This window comes from Protopterus annectens, chromosome 13.part0 (genome assembly GCF_019279795.1).
Source record: "Protopterus annectens isolate FY-2018-M chromosome 13.part0, PAN1.0, whole genome shotgun sequence".
Classification (NCBI taxonomy): Eukaryota; Metazoa; Chordata; order Ceratodontiformes; family Protopteridae; genus Protopterus; species Protopterus annectens.
Genome location: NC_056747.1, coordinates 1,261,214,000 through 1,261,231,597, shown reverse-complemented (window position 1 = coordinate 1,261,231,597; position 17,598 = coordinate 1,261,214,000). Strand labels below are relative to the sequence as shown.

At 43.1% G+C, this 17,598-nt stretch overlaps 1 protein-coding gene across 1 annotated transcript in view; it reads left to right on the top strand.

Annotated features, from left to right (window-relative positions):
- NPEPPS (aminopeptidase puromycin sensitive) overlaps positions 1 to 17,598 on the top strand; it is a 1,948,381-nt gene that overhangs the window by 35,694 nt on the left and 1,895,089 nt on the right. The window contains exon 2 of the mRNA XM_044054968.1: positions 11,824 to 11,908. Coding sequence (XP_043910903.1) covers positions 11,824 to 11,908 — 85 coding nt within the window. The remainder of the gene's footprint in view (positions 1 to 11,823; positions 11,909 to 17,598) is intronic.

Genomic DNA, 17,598 nt, shown 5'->3' with positions numbered 1-17,598 from the left:
TCTTGGTCTTAGTCTTAGTGTGTTCGGTCTTCCCCACATAAACTGAACCACACACCTGACAGTGAGCCATGTTTACCACCCCCTCGGTGGAACAGTTGGAATACCCTTTAGAATAAAATTTCATTTTGGGATTATATAGGGTGAAATCAGCCTGATTATAGGGGCACTCTGGGCACATCCCACATTTAACTGTACCTTTTTGTAACTTTGTCTTTGTTTTGTTGCTAATTACTTTTTTGTGTCATAAATGAATTGCATTTTTTTGTTTTTCTGCCTGTGTTATACAGTATTGCAAATAGATAGTAGATCCTGGTCTGTTCTGATACTGTTTGTTGCTTTTATTACTTCTATATTTGAGTATACAATGATGGCTCATTTGTATTAAAACAAGAATGCTGATTGATTTGATGGCCCAAACTGAGTGGCCGTTGCAAATTGAACACATACCAGTAGAATGAAGTCCAACCACTGAAGTACCAATGAACATCTGGATTTTCTTTTGGACTATGCTGAGGGACCGAGCAAAAATAAAAGTTCTCAACAAGCATACCTGGTTTTCCTTCTATTTCTTGCACTGCACATTGCAAAATGTTGATTGGGAGGAGGGGAGCGACAGAGATTCCCCTACACTGCACTTATGTATTTTGCAAGCGTGGGGACACAAGTCCAATACACATGTTCAGTACTTCAATAATGAAGGGTAAAATGTAGAGGAACACTTCAGCACTCTGACATTTAAGAAAGTTAAGCAATTTCTTTCTTAAATTGTGTCGTATAATAGCAGTAATCCACTCCAGAGTGTGAATATGTCAGGGTTTACCCATTGCTGGCTTCTGATTTTCTCAGTTTTGTACATTTCTTCCCTTCCTTTCCCTTATTCCTCTGTATGTTTGTGGTAAGGCTTTATCTGTTAGAATATATTACTCTGCTAAACTATTTACTTTGTTATAGCACATCAATTTTTAATGGTCTTGATTACAGTGTTCATTTGTTTTATCAGACTTCCAATACTTTGGGTCGTCTTTACTTTCTGTAATCTGTTTTTTAATCTATCTCGAATCATTCCCTCCAGTGTAGCTCTGGAAGTTCTTACTGTAATTTCCAGTGGGCAGAGACTAAGCTTTTTTGGTAAAATGACATTGTCTTCACATTTTGAACAAACTCCTATTTTTGGAACCATGGGAGTTATTAAATGTTCATAGATTACTAGGCTAATGGCTTAAGAGGCCTTAAAATATAGCCTATATAACCCGATTTTACCCAGTGTATAGCCCCCTAGAGCAAGAGGATGGCATGGATTTCTGCCTGTGCCTTGAGTATCTTACAGATTGCGCCATCTGTAAGGCACTGCCCCAAGTGTGAATTTGTGATTCCCTAGCCATTGATCCAAATTGCATTAGAAGAGGGCCTGGGAAGAGCTTTGCTTAATGTGACTAGGAAGCCTGTCCCAAAGAAAGGGCAATCTCTGAGACCCATCTGTCTCTCCAGCATGTTAGCATGTTTAGTCTGTCGCTAACTATTCTGAGCAGGAGTGGTTCCAGCAGTAAGTCCTGTGGCACATTCCTAGTCACTGGCCTCTTGCTGGATCTGGATTCACCCAGTGTAACCATATATGTCCTATCTGTGAGACAGTTGGCTAGCCATCTGGTGATGCAGGGATATATGCCCAGTTTTGAGAGTTTATTCCTAATACCTACGTGGGCCATTGTGTCAAATGTCAAGGTAAATGTTGCTTTCTTTTACCCTTCTCTATGGCCCTAATGATTTTACTTAAAGAAATCCCCCACAGTCAGTAGGCATGACCTGCCCTTGACAAAGCAGAATTGGGTCAGTTCCAGTGTCTGGAGGTTTTCTTTGTCATTATTTATCACGTCCCTGACTATTCTTTCCATGGCCTTGCATGTAAGATGAGTCAAGCTTATGGGTCTGCAATTTCCCTGGTTAATAGATGGTCCTCCTTTATACTGAAGGGTGACTGTTGCTGTTCTCCACTCTTTCAGGAGAAAGTCTGGAGGCTATGGTTAGAGATTCTAATGGGTCTAAGTCTTGATTTAAGTGGTTTAAAAGGCAACCTGGTATGTCATCAGGCCCCATTAAATATGTGTTTTGCACTTTAGAGAGTGCAGTGGCAACCTGTTTGGTGATAATTTGGTGGTGGAATGGTGAAGGGTATTTCTATGGGGGGAACTGGAGATTTTGGGGAGATTTGCTATATCTTCTGACTGAGTATAGGTGGTGCTACTACAACTAATTCTGCACCTTGAGTGTTGCCTGCAAGATTATGGATGTAACTGAAAAGTGCTTTATGTTTATCCTTGGCTTTGGAAGCTCTTTTTACCTTGGTCTGCTTTCAGAGATTTGACTGATTTTTTTTTTTTTTTTTTGCTCTGTTGTATACATTCCCCTCTTACTACTTAACAGTATTTTCTTTCTTTTGTTTTACAACCTATTAATACCATGAGCTCACCAGGGTGGCTCATTTTTGCAGTTTGACCTGGGTTAATTTCGGTCCTGTACTTCATGGTGGTGGAATGAGGAAGTGCAGGAGAGTATACAGAGAAAGAGGTTGGCAAAGAAGTGGGATTGTCAGAGAGATGAAAGTAGACAGGAGTATAAGGAGATGAGGTGCATGGCAAAGAGAGAGGTGGTGAAGGATAAGGCGTATGAAGAGTTGTATGAAAGGTTGGACACTGAGGAGGGAGAAAAGTACCTGTACCGATTGGCTAGACAGAGGGACCGAGCTAGGAAAGATGTGCAGCAGGTAAAGGTGATAAAGGATAGAGGGAAACCTACTCACAAGCGAGGAGAGTGTGTTGAGCAAATGGAAAGAGTACTTTTGAGGGGTTGATGAATGAAGAGAATGAGAGGGAGAGAAGATTGGATGATGTGGGGATAGTGAATCATGAAGTGCAATGGATTAGCAAGGAGGAAATGAGGACAGCTATGAAGAATGGAAAGGCTGTTGGTCCAGATGACATACCTGTGCAAGCATGGAGGTGTTCAGGTGAAATGGCAGTAGAGTTTCTAACCAGATTGTTTAATGAAGTCTTGGATAGTGAGAGGATGCCTGAAGAATGGAGAAAGTGTTTTGGTACCGATTTTTTTAAGAATAAGGGTGATGTGCAGAGCTGTAGTAACTACAGAGGGATTAAATTGATCAGTCACAGCATGAAATTATGGGAAAGAGTAGTGGAAGCTAGGTTAAGAAGGGACGTGATGATTAGTGATCAGCAGTATGGTTTCATGCTGGGAAAGAGCACTACAGATGTGATGTTTGCTCTGATGGAGAAGTACAGAGAAGGTCAGAAGGAGTTGCATTGCATTTTTGTAGACTTGGAGAAAGCATATGGCAAGGTGCCTAGAGGAGCTGTGGTATTGTATGAGGAAGTCGGGAGTGTCAGAAGTATGCAAGAGTGGTACAGGATATGTACGAGGGTAGTGTGACAGCGGTGAGGTCTGCGGTGGGAGTGACAGATTGTTTAAAGTGAGGTGGGATTACATCAAGGATCAGCTCTGAGCCCTTTCTTATTTGCAATGGTGATGGACAGGTTGACAGATGAGATTAGACAGGAGTCCCCGTGGACTGTGATGTTTGCAGATGACATTGTGATCTGTAGTGAGAGTAGGGAACAGGTGGAGGAGATCCTGGAGAGATTGAGATAATGCTCTAGAGAGAAGAGGAATAAAGGTCTGCAGACTAAGGCAGAATATATATGTGAGAATGAGAGGGAGGATACAGGAATGGTGAGTATGCAAGGAGTAGAGGTGGCGAAGGTGGATAAGTTTAAATACTTGGGATCAACAGTTCAGAGTAATGGTGAATGTGGAAGAGAGGTGAAGAAGAGAGTATAGGCAGGATGGAGTGGGTGGAGAAGAGTGTCAAGATTGATTTGTGACAGACAAGTACCAGTAAGAGTGAAAGGGAAGGTCTATAAGAGGGTAGTGAGACCAGCTATTTTATATGGGTTGGAGACAGTGGCACTGACAAAAAGGCAGGAGTTAGAGCTGGATGTCGCAGAGTTAAAGATGTTAAGATTTGCACTGGGTGTGACGAAGGTGGAGAGGATTAGGAATAAGTATATTAGACGGTCAGCCCAGGTTGGAAGGTTTGGAGACCAAGCCAGAGAGGCAAGATTACATTGGTTTGGACATGTGCTGAGGAGGGATGCTGAGTATATTGGGAAAAAGTTGCTAAGGATGACAGTAACAGGAAAAGAGGAAGGCCTAAGATAAGGTTTATGGATGTGGTGAGAGAGGACATGCAGGTGGTTGGTGTGACGGAGCAAGATGCAGAGGACAGGAAGAAATGGAAACAGATGATCCGCTGTGGCGACCCCTAACAGGAACAGCCAAAAGAAGATGATGACTGCCCTTTCTTTGTAGATGTTTGATTGATTGTAAAGGGCTTTTGTGTATGCCTCTGCATAGGTTTGAGTTTTCTGTTTTTGGGGAAGCTTAGAAGGCCGATGCATGTCCACAGCTAGTGGGGTTTGGCTTTATTGGCCTTAATTTGTCCATAACAGACTTTAAAAAAAGGAAAATAAAAGTCATTGGCATTCAAAACTGCCATATAGCTGAAGTACCGGATGTCCTTAAGGGGTCATTTGCATATATACCATGTTACCTCTAACGTGATATATTCTATATAAAATGCAGTCCATATCAGTGTCATCTTGGTGAGATTCTGTGGAAACAGGCTCGTCTTGGTGAGATTCTGTGGAAACAGGCTCGTCTTGGTGAGATTCTGTGGAAACAGGCTCGTCTTGGTGAGATTCTGTGGAAACAGGCTCGTCTTGGTGAGATTCTGTGGAAACAGGCTCGTCTTGGTGAGATTCTGTGGAAACAGGCTCGTCTTGGTGAGATTCTGTGGAAACAGGCTCGTCTTGGTGAGATTCTGTGGAAACAGGCTGGCCTTGGTGAGATTCTGTGGAAACAGGCTCGTCTTGGTGAGATTCTGTGGAAACAGGCTCGTCTTGGTGAGATTCTGTGGAAACAGGCTCGTCTTGGTGAGATTCTGTGGAAACAGGCTCGTCTTGGTGAGATTCTGTGGAAACAGGCTCGTCTTGGTGAGATTCTGTGGAAACAGGCTCGTCTTGGTGAGATTCTGTGGAAACAGGCTCGTCTTGGTGAGATTCTGTGGAAACAGGCTCATCTTGGTGAGATTCTGTGGAAACAGGCTCGTCTTGGTGAGATTCTGTGGAAACAGGCTCGTCTTGGTGAGATTCTGTGGAAACAGGCTCGTCTTGGTGAGATTCTGTGGAAACAGGCTCGTCTTGGTGAGATTCTGTGGAAACAGGCTCGTCTTGGTGAGATTCTGTGGAAACAGGCTCGTCTTGGTGAGATTCTGTGGAAACAGGCTCGTCTTGGTGAGATTCTGTGGAAACAGGCTCGTCTTGGTGAGATTCTGTGGAAACAGGCGTCTCTTGTTGAGATTCTGTGACTTGGTGAGATTCTGTGGAAACAGGCGGTGAGATTCTGTGGAAACAGGGGTGAGATTCTGTGGAAACAGGCTCGTCTTGGTGAGATTCTGTGGAAACAGGCTCGTCTTGGTGAGATTCTGTGGAAACAGTCCACCAAGTGAAGGTACTCGCTAAGACTTGAGGAGGACTTCAGTTCCAGCAATACTACTCTCTCGCTGATTTCATCTCTCAATTCAGACCCCCCTGTTTCTACTTTATATTGCTGCTGTGTTCAGGATTGTTGGACCCTTATTTATTTGTATGGGCAGAAGAAATCTTTTATTCTGACTGCTGCTTTCCATCCTTGAGGCTAGCCAGTCAGCAGTCAGAGTGAAGGTGTGGAAGGATCCAGATCTGTGTGAACATGGATAAGAGTTTTCACATGGTGGTTAACTCCAGTCCTAGCCTTCTGCAGACTTCAAAGTGTCCATATTTCCTCTTATTTGGATGATTGCCTCATTTCAGCTCCATCCATCCAAGGCACCCTAGCCGCTCTTAAGTTCTCTGTTCATGTTTACAGCAGTCTGGGTTTCAAACAAAATGTGCAGATTAATGCCCCTCACAGGTAAGTGTTTCTGTGGTATCTCCTAGATGCTACTTCATCCACTGCTTGCCCGTCTCCAAAGTATTTTTTTTCCTCCTCCATTATTGCTTGAATCAGTACCATCAAAATATGTCCACAGCAAGAGAGTTTTTAGAAATTGTGGGTTATATAGCTGTGGCCATCCTAATTGTCCCACTTGTCCGACTGCACTTTTAAGAAAATTAAATGGTAGCTCAACTTCTAGTGCTCTGTTTCATCGGGAAGGAATTCCTGTGATGGGCCATGGCAGTATTGCTAACTGCAGGCCTCATATCCCCCCCCCCCGCTACTTTAAACTTTGCATTTGTTGGTGCAGTCTCTTAAGGCATCAAGGTCCAGGGCATGTGAGAGCCTCATTTCAAAAAGAAGCATGTGCTGCGAGTATCTAGGGGGACGATGCCTCTAATAAAAGCTGAAGCTTTAAATCTGCTGTGGGCCCCTGTTGGTGAACTGTGACAGTACCACAGCTGTTGTTCTTCCGGCTTTTCCCAGTTAGGGGTCGCCACAGTGGAATTCCGGTCCGCTAATGATTGGCAGATTTTTACAGTGCCAAGGTGCCAGCCAGACGCCCAACCTTCAACGAAGGCACGCCAGTTCACGCATGTCTTTCGAACGCCACTTTACCGCGGGGAGGACATGCAGACTCCACACAGAAGGCGCTCCAGCCAAGAATCGAATGGGAGAACTTCTTGCTGTGAGGCGACAACGCTATCGCTGCACCACCGTGGCTTACTATAACTGACAGTACCACAGTGATGTATACAAACCAACAAAGGAGGACAGCCATTCCATGCAGGCTAGCTATGATTGCTTGGGAGCTTATAGTACATACCAGCCTTACTCTGTCACAGGCAGTCAATCAGAATAGAACGCTAGCATATATTTTGAAACGATCCAGGATAAACAGTCAAAAGTGAGTGCTATACCAAGTGTTCTTTCTGGAAATTGCAGGTAGGCAAACTCCCCAAGCACATCTGTTTCCCTTGTGTCTCAACAGACAACTAAACCAGTTCTGTTCAGGACACCTTGCAAAAAGGGCTGAAAAAAATATGCATTTTCTTTCTGGAGGACTGGAGTGTTCCTCTGCCTTTCCCCCTGCGATATTCACATTTCTTAAGATCGTGACTAACTTGCCAAATATACTCCTAGTTCTCCCTTGTCATACATATGGCCAGGAACAGTTGCCAAAAACATCCACAGAGTGGATTCACTCACACAGGGCAAAAGGATCCCTGATTCACACCAGCAGTCTCCATCTGACAGTATGGTTGGTTGATTAAAATTTAAATTTGTATTTGTTTCTGTTTTTAAAACACTTTTATTACAAAGACATGTCTGGAGCAGTTCTCCCCGGGCCTCCTCTGAAAATTGTTTCTTTCCGAGTCGGACTTTCCTGGTTAACAAATGTTAAATAATATAAATAAAAAGACACAAGTCACATCTATCAGTATAAAATTAACCATAATATTTGTTGTATTCATGCATTATGTATTACCTTTTACATTCTTTTTAACAATTATTCATTCCAATATTACATAAATTGCTCTATTCCTGCCTTCCCTAAAACCTTACTCCTCCTGAACATTACTCTGCATTGTCCCGTCATTTATTTCTATGCAGTTTGATTCTTTCCTTTTCTAAAGTTCCTACCTCTTGTGCTTTTACTCCTTTACAATATTCAATACTCTTTTTTACAGTTGGTTTACATAATTTATTTTTTGTAAAAAATTTTTTTTTTGCAGCCAATAACATTAAACATTAGTTATTTGCTCCCCCAGCTTTTCTGACAGAGTGCTATGCAGGGAATCTGCCAACTTTGTGCACTCCCTAAAACATGTTCTGCATTACCTCTGTCTTACACCTCCAGCATTTGCTTTTTACAAGAGGAAAAAATCGGAGGTCTGCTTTGGGTTTAAAATATTTATGCAGACATTTCCAAGCAAGGAGCTTAAACCTTTTGGACTTTGTCACATATTTGTGAGCCATTATGTTCTTCTGTTACTTTGGGAAGAGAGACTAGAAAAGGCAGTTTACAATATGTTTTAACCTCCTCTGACTGTTACAGTTGTCATGCAATATTTTAATTGCCCTACTAATTTTCCATTTCTAACAGCAGCTTCTGTTCTAGACTCGACTAAAACTCTACGAGAGCTGGTCTTTCACTTGGCAGTCTCCTGCTGATTTCACTTTGCATGCCTTCTGATATCAGTCCCAGGCAGTCTCTAACTTTTGCAGCCCATACTTCTGCTGACCTCCTCCTTCTCTGGTTATTTGCTCCCAAATAACTTGCTCAGAGTACTTTCTGCAACTTTGAGTATAGTCTGTATAGTTGTCTTATTCTCCATTAAGGATCTGCATTCATAATCCTATTCTCTCCTTATCTCTTAACCCCCCCCCATTTCATCATAATCATCCCTTTCTACTGGGATTTAATAACCTTCTGCTTGCATTCTGTAAAAGTTTTAACTGTGTAGCTCTAAAGTATCCCTTCAAATCGGGTAACCCTGAACAACCTTGTTCTATGGGGAGAATCAAACTACCCAACATAACTCTTGCTGTCTTTCCGTCACAAATTCCTTAAATATTGTCCACTACTTGCCTGGTTGAGGTTGAATTTTTTTTTTGTGCCTGCCCTGTATATAAAACTAAAGGAACTAAACTTTTTCACTGTTTATAGCTTAATTATCCGTGTACGTAATTGAGAGCTTCGAGTTACTCAGTTTTTATGTTCTCTTGTTTGGCCTCTCAGCAGGGAAGCGTGGATTTAAAGGGTTCTTGTTTTGGCAGCTAAATACTTCCTCTTATTCTATCCCAAAATATGGGGATTGTGAACCAATTCATGTGGGGAAATCTCACTTGATTGACATGTCTTTCCGCAGGTGCTGAGCATGCAAAAAAAATTGGGTAAAACAACTTTCATTGGCAGTGAGGTTTTCTTTTTTCTCTACTGTCGTGCCATCTTGAAGTTTGGTGTTTGTGAGTTGTTCCATCACATGGGGAATGCAGTATATAAGTTTTTTCCCACTTTATCTGCATTTGAAAGAATTGTCATTTAGCGGGAATCCATTCAAGTGTGAGTACATAATTTACTGTTAAAGCCTTAATCTTCATTAATTTTGTAGTGCAAAAAGATTTGAAACTGTCAAAATATTCCACTACAAGGATATGTCATTTTCAGGATTTATCAAGTGCAAAATATCTGCACTTGACTTTTCTTGATTATTATATCAGCTATATCCTTGTGAGCCATATCCTTGTGAGCCCCCCATTTTTAACAATTTGCTATTAATATAAAGCAAATAAAAGGAAAAGAGCACACCTGTACTTGGTACACAGCTTGTTGTAGATGAACACCTGTACTTGGTACACAGCTTGTTGTAGATGAACACCTGTACTTGGTACACAGCTTGTTGTAGATGAACACCTGTACTTGGTACACAGCTTGTTGTAGATGAACACCTGTACTTGGTACACGGCTTGTTGTAGATGAACACCTGTACTTGGTACACAGCTTGTTGTAGATGAACACCTGTACTTGGTACACGGCTTGTTGTAGATGAACACCTGTACTTGGTACACAGCTTGTTGTAGATGAACACCTGTACTTGGTACACAGCTTGTTGTAGATGAACACCTGTACTTGGTACACAGCTTGTTGTAGATGAACACTCACCTTAATTCTTTCCTCCATGATTTCATATATCCTCCTTATTAATTCTGTTTGTGGAATGGAAGATTGATGATTTCTTTATCGCATTTAGGCACCCTTTTTCAAAGGGCATGCAGCAAGTATTAAAGGAGTCAAAAAAAAAAAAAAAAAACCACCAGCAACCAGAATGTTTAGCCAAATGGGAAAAGAGTTTCTTGTTGGTGCCAGAAAACCGAGCAAGATCAATCCCAAGTAGGGGCTGCTGTGGCTCTAACTTACCTATGTGAATTTATCAATTCAGGCTTGGCGTACAGTTCTATAAAGGTGCATCTTTTGGCTGTTTATCTGCCTTTGTATATCCTCCTCTTCCTCATTTTCTTCCTTATTCCAGGTTGAACAGTTTATCTGCCTTTGTATATCCCCCTCTTCCTCATTTTCTTCCTTATTCCAGGTTGAACAGTTTATCTGCATTTGTATAGCCCCCTCTTCCTCATTTTCTTCATTATTCCAGGTTGAACAGTTTATCTGCCTTTGGATATCTCCCTCTTCCTCATTTTCTTCCTTATTCCAGGTTGAACAGTTTTTGAAAAGGGGATTTTATGTAGCTTAATAAAACGGCTATCTTTTTTTTTCTTTTAGATTTTAATTTTGTATTGGAGAAGTCAAATGCTGCGGTGGTGGTGCTGCGGTAGTGTTGTCGCCTCACAGTAAGACGCTGTCCGGTTTGACTCTCAGCTAGAGCGTCTTCTGCGTGGAGACATGCGTGAATGGGCGTGCCTTCGTTGAAGGTTGTGCGTCAGGGCTGGCAACTCGGTACGTAAAAATCAACTGCCAATCATTAGCGGACCGGAGTTCCACGACCCCTAACCGGGAAAAGCCAAAGGACACCACCAACATTGGAGAAGTTAAATCTGTCCCTCTTTGAACCTGCAGACAGCCCCCCCCCCCTTTTTTATTTATTTATTTTTAATTTCCCTCATGAAAGACGCTTATTGCTGTGATTTTGGCTAGACAGTCATCTGCATTACAGGCCCAGGCCCTAATGTGTTTTTTTGAATTTTTTCTGATTTTCCACAAGGCTATGATAAATCTTACAACCAACCCTTCTGTTATGCCAAAGGTTTTTTCTAGGTTCACATTCATTTCCGTATGTTCTATCCTAAACAAACAAAAAAAAAAAACACTCCTGCCTGCAGTGTCAGTGAACAGAAGATAGCTGTGTAAGTTAACTTACCTTAACAGTAGATGTTGGACCTTATCTGTATTGCAGTGTTAGCACCCTACCGCCTTCCCCAGTTTTTCTTTGGTTCTCTTTCTTAGCCATTGTGGGGTAGCCTATTTTACCTTTTTCCTTATGACTTGACTGGTCTTATTTGAATAAATTGTGGTAGTTTCAGGTTTTAGCCTTCCTTTTTGGCAAGAAAGCTGTAATTAATTTTATTTAAAGTATTTATAGCCGCGGTGGTGCAGCAGTAGCATTGTTGCCTCACAGCAAGAGGTTCTCCCGTTCGATTCTCGGCTTGAGCCCCTTCTGTGTGGAGTCTGCATGCCCTCCCCACGGTCGAGTGGAGTTCGAAAAGACATGCGTAAATGGGCGTGCCTTCGTTAAAGTTTGGGCGTTGGGCTGGCACCTCGGCACTGTAAAAATCTACTGCCAATCATTAGCAGACCAGAGTTCCGCTGTGGCGACCCCTAACCTGGAAAAGCTGAAAGAAGAAAATTTAATGTATGTATTTAATGCATGTATGGAATTTCTTGGCATATCTGCATATTCCTCTTACACCAACACATATGTTCTAAGGGTAGATGTATGACGCACACGAAGGGAAGCCAAAGCTTTGTAGTGTGATTGGACATCCTTGTCAAGATGTCCAGTTTGGTTACGACTACTGCAGCAGTGATCTGTTCGATATCTACTGTTGGCGTAAGTTAACTGACACAAATGTGCTTCTCTACCTGACAACACAATAATGATGTAAATTTAATTTTTGCAGCATTTTGCTGGCAGACATCTTGTTTAGCATATTTTGGAATGCTGCAACATAAGTGGATAGCTGAACTTGTACCCAGAAGTTTAGACTAATGCATCTTTATTTTAACAAGTAAAATAATTTAGTGCTTTGTTCTTGCAGGTGGAAATTGCTACAAGTCAGGTAGTCATGAATTGTGCTGACATTGACATCATTACAGCATCTTTTACTCCAGAAGGAGGGGAAGGTAAGCTACCTAAGCACACTTGTATCATGAGCTGTTTTTCAGGGGCTAATATGTTTAGTGTGTGGCATACATTTTGAGAGCATGGTGGCAATTAAGTCTTTATGTACTTTGGCTAAGCAAGAGCAAACAGGGTCTATTTCATGCATACCTAAAATCATTTCTAGGCAGCTGCGTAATGCGATTTTACTAAAACCTGCAACAGAAATAATTGAATTGCTTTACGGTAGTATATACTGTGATTGTCGGTCTCTGTGGTTGCATTATAACTTGAAAGACCTGTTTAATGTCTCAGTTAATAATATCAGAAGTGTTTTCCTGGATGAGTGGGGACCTTTGTTGTAACAAAGTTGCTTGGATTCTATTTGGAGTCTGACTTGAGTGAGAAGGGTATCGTTTCACCTAGTGTTGTAGACCTGCAGTTGCAGGAACCCATAAAACTCTGCACAAAGGCCACACGGCACATAAAATGTTGTCTCTTCCCTTGTGGTCTAATGCAGTTGTAGTACAACCTAACCCTTCTCCCTCACTGTTCACAGTAAGAATCTGTCTTTCAGGCTGCTGCTTTTGATTTTAATGCTAATTTCCTTCCTAGTCACATTTTTTCAGGTTCTTTCCCTGTACCCTGTTCAGTTTGGTTGTATTAATTATTGGACATGTTAGTTAATTGTATCTGCAAGGATTATGGCATTCCCTCACTTGATTTTGCCAATGTGGAATGAATGGGCAGGTTGGTTCATGCAAGATTTTATACTTGTCTGGTGAATGAAAATAATGTAGATGTTCTTAGTCTCCCATTGCTGCAGTCCTTACATATGGGTATTCCGCTGTCCACAATCGGCCCGAATACTAAAGGGCTAGAACCGGCGTCGGTCATCGGCGCCCGAGTCTGACGTCAGTACGTGCCAGTACAAATGTGCATGACCGACACCATAACCTCAGTCTTTCTTGCCACGTGGTCCTAAGCAGAAGCAGCATTTGCAAGTGGGAGTAATACAGGAAGTACCTTCTGCAGAAAGAGGCACAGGGTTTTATTCCCGTCTTTTCTTAGTGCCAAAGAAAGGAAATACTTGGAGGCCAATTCTGGATTTGTCCATTCTAAACACCTTTCTGGAAATTCCAAAATTCAAGATGTTAACACTGCAACAGCTGTTACCTATGCTGGGCAAAGATCACTGGATGGTGACTCTGGATCTCAAAGAGGCCTATCTTCACATTCCTATCAGGCCCAGTTGCAGAAAATTCCTGAGATTTCGGAATGGGAATTTGCATTATCAGTTCTCTGCATTGCCCTTTGGCTTGTCTACTGCGCCCAGGGTATTCACAAAGTCCTGGCTCCAGTAATAGCTTTTCTCAGACTAACAGGAATTCAAATTTATCCTTATCTGGACGACTGTTTGATTCTGGCTCAAGGCAAGCACGAACTTCTTCAACATCTGCAGTATGTAATGACAGTTTTAAGTTGCCTAGGGTATTCTGTGAGCGAAATAAAGTCCAGTCTAGTACCCTCACAAGAGATGTGTTTTCTGGGTGTAAGACTGAATACAGCTGCTCAGATGGCATTTCTTACCCCGGACAAACAAAGAAATCTTCACCTATACTTCCAACAGCTATCAGTAATGTCCAGGCTGACTGCAAGGACAGTCCTTCAAGCCTTAGGGTTCATGGCATCTTGCATTCTAGTACTTCCCAATGCCAAACTGCATATGAGGAAGCTACAATGGTATCTCAAAAGCGTTTGGACTCAACACAGCCACGATTTGGACACTGTCATTCGGATTCTACCTTGCATTCAGAAAGAATTTCTGTGGTGGGCTCAGGAATGTCACCTAAACAAGTCGCTCTCTGTGACCCAACCAGAGGCAAGTCAGATATTGACGACAGACGCCTCGGAGTCAGCCTGGGGAGCTCATTTCAGAGGAAAATGGATTCAAAGACCTTTGGCCCCCAGAGCTACTTCACTTGCATATCAACATGAAAGAGATGCTGGCAGTTCAATTTGCTTTGGAAGGATTCAAGAGCCTACTTCAACCAGGACTGGTGTTGATTCGAACAGACAACACAACTGTCATGTGGTACATCAACAAGCAGGGGAACTCATTCTTACCCTCTTTGCAGACAAGCAATGCTGTTATGGGAAACTGCTTTGAATCTGCACATCACTCTTTGAGCACAGTTTCTGCCAGGAGCACAAAATTCGTTAGCAGATGTTCTGAGCAGACAGATTGTGGATCCTCACGAATGGAAATTGGACCCTCAGGTATTTCTTCAGTTGACCAGGGCTTGGGAACTCAGACATAGATCTGTTCGCTTCTCCTCTGAATTTCCAACTGCCACTGTTTTGCACAAGGCTGTTTCATCCAAAAGCCTGGAAAATCGATGCACTATCCTTCAGTTGGAGCAACCTTCACGTGTATGCTTTTCCTCCTTTGCCTCTTCTTCCAAAGGTGCTGTTGAAGTCAGGAGGGACAAACCTTGCATGATCCTTATAGCACCGGATTGGCCTCGTCAGCATTGGTACCCTTTGTTGAGGAGCTTAATTCATGGAACACCTTGGCCATTACCACAGATTCCTCACTTATTGTCTCAGGAAAACAATCATTTTCTCAATGTCAGGGTGCAATCCCTACACCTGACAGCCTGGCGCATTCTGTTTTAGAGAAGGAGGGCCTTCAGCTCCCTCAACAAGTTTTGGATGTTATTTTTGAAGCCAGGCGTCCTAGTACTCAAAAAGTTTATGCTGATAAATGGAAGAGATTTTTTCTTTGGAGTTTAGCTAAAGGCTTTGATGTCAAATTGCCTAATTTGAGTTGTACATTGCAATATTTGACTATTTTATTGGACAAGGGTTTGTCCTTCTCTTCTGTAAAAGTGTATGCTGCAGCTATTTCTGCTCACTATGATTGTGACCCTCCTTTATTTTCACATCCATTGGTTAAACAGTTTCTTAGAGGGGCAAAGAATATAAGACTAGCACGGAGGGCTCCTACTCCTACCTGGGATCTTAATTTTGTTTTGGAAAAGCTGACGCTGCCTCCTTTTGAACCTGCAGCTACAGCTGAATTGAAGTTGTTGTCTTGGAAGACTGCTTTTTTATTGGCTGTTACTTCTGCTAGTAGGGTATCTGAATTACAGGCCCTCATGGCAGTGGAACCTTTTCTGATTTTTCACAAGGACAGAGTTTCCTTACGTACTAATCCTACTTTTCTGCCTAAAGTGATTTCTAATGTGGCATTGAACCAATCTATACATTTGCCTACTTTTTATGCTGACCCCAAAATGAAGGGGAAAGTTTTGCATTCTTTGGATGTACATAGGCAGTTAAGGTATTATTTGTTCAGAACCAAAGAGTTCAGAAGATCTCAGCAATTATTTGTTTCGTTTGCTTTGACTTCCACGAAAGCTGTCTCGAAACAAACTATTTCCAAGTGGATTGGCCATTGTATTGCTTTTTGTTACTCTCATCATGGAAAGGAGGTTCCAGTTGGGATCAGGCCTCATTCTACTAGGGCTACGGCCACTTCTACTGCTTTTTGAGAGGGGTAGCTACTAAAGACATTCTAGAGGCAGCTACTTGGAGTTCTGTACATACCTTTACAAAGCATTATCATTTACCTCTTTATTCTAGGTCTAGGGCTGGGTTTGCCACTGCAATCTTACAGGGCATGTTAGCAGCTCCTAATGCTATTTAGTTGGCCAGCCTCCCTTTTTTCCGTTGCTCTGGGATTCTACCCATATGTAAGGACTGCCGCAATGCGAGGTGAAGAACATAGTACAGTTTTGTACCTTGCATAAATGTAGCTGTTCGAGGATCTCCATTGCTGCAGTCAACCCTCCCTCCTTCCCCCCTTTTCTTTTTAGGTTGGGGTTTGGGTGGTGTTTTTTGCATTCTGACGACTGAGGCAAGAAAGACTGAGGTTATGGCGTCGGTCATGCGCATTTGTACTGGCACGTACTGACGTCAGTCTCGGGCGCCGATGACCGACGCCGATTCTATCCCTTTGGTATTCGGGCCGATTGTGGACAGCGGAATACCCATATGTAAGGACTGCAGCAATGGAGATCCTCTAACATCTACATTTATGGTAGGTACAAAACTGTACTTTACTCCACCCCCACCATTATTTCTGGTTTATGTGATTGCATTACAGTGCTCATCTCCAAATCAGATACTCCTTGTGTAGTTTAACACCCTTTACTTCTTAAGCCGTCTTATATCCCTATAAGTCAGGAAGATCCAGTCCTCATACTGATTTAACTATTTTTTTTTCAGTTTGACTGCAGCACACTTCCCATGTCATAAAGTCAAGTATTCTTCATTTTATCACTGTTGCAGTGCTGCTAACTAGTGTGATGTATGCTGCTAAGTATGTCTGACCAGTAACTAAAGGCTGGGTATCTTCCTGTCATGCTGACGTACACCCTATGTACAGTAAAATGTGCTTGTATACAAGAGACATGTGGGCAAGAAGATTTTTGAACTTTCTTGCCACCAGCCCAAAAATAGACTATCTATATGGTCTGTCAACAGGACAGACAGTGTCAGTTTCCAATCAATGTGTGTATCTCTGGGTGTCTCTGTCTCTGGGTGTCTCTGTCTCTGGGTGTCTCTGTCTCTGGGTGTCTCTGTCTCTGGGTGTCTCTGTCTCTGGGTGTCTCTGGCTCTGGGTGTCTCTGGCTCTGTCTTTCTGTCGCTCTGGCTCTGTCTTTCTGTCGCTCTGGCTCTGTCTTTCTGTCGCTCTCTTCTGTAGCTCTGTCTCCTGTCTCTCTGTCTCGCGCGCTCTCTCTCTGTCTCGCGCGCTCTCTCTCTCTGTCTCGCGCGCTCTCTCTCTCTCTCTCTGTCTCGCGTGCTCTCTCTCTCTCTCTGTCTCGTGCTCTCTCTCTCTCTCTGTCTCGTGCTCTCTCTCTCTGTCTGTCTCGCGGCTCTCTCTCTCTGTCTGTCTCGCGCTCTCTCTCTCTCTGTCTGTCTCGCGCTCTCTCTCTCTCTCTGTCTCGCGCGCTCTCTCTCTCTCTCTGTCTCGCGCGCTCTCTCTCTCTCTCTCTGTCTCGCGCGCTCTCTCTCTCTCTCTCTCTGCTCTCTCTCTCTCTCTCTCTCTCTCTCTGTCTCGTGCTCTCTCTCTCTCTCTCTCTCTCTCTCTGTCTCGCTCTCTCTCTGTCTCTCGCTCTCTCTCTCTGTCTCGCTCTCTCTCTCTCTCTCTCTCTCTCTGTCTCGCTCTCTCTCTCTCTCTCTCTCTGTCTCGCTCTCTCTCTCTCTCTCTCTCTCTCTCTCTCTCTCTCTCTCTCTCTCTCTGTCTCTCTCTCTCTCTCTCTCTCTGTCTCTCTCTCTCTCTCTCTCTCTCTCTCTCTCTCTCTGTCTCTCTCTCTCTCTCTCTGTCTCGCTCTCTCTCTCTCTCTCTGTCTCTCTCTCTCTCTGTCTCGCTCTCTCTCTCTCTCTCTCTCTCTCTCTCTCTGTCTCGCGCTCTCTCTCTCTCTCTCTCTCTCTCTCTCTCTCTCTGTCTCGCTCTCTCTCTCTCTGTCTCGCTCTCTCTCTCTCTCTCTCTGTCTCTCTCTCTCTCTCTCTCTCTCTCTCTCTGCCGCTCTCTCTCTCTGTCTCGCGCTCTCTCTCTCTTTCTCTCTGCTTCTCTGCCTCTCTCTCTCTCTCTCTCTCTCGCCTCTCTCTCTCTCTGTCTCGCCCTTCAACTCTCTCTTTTTCT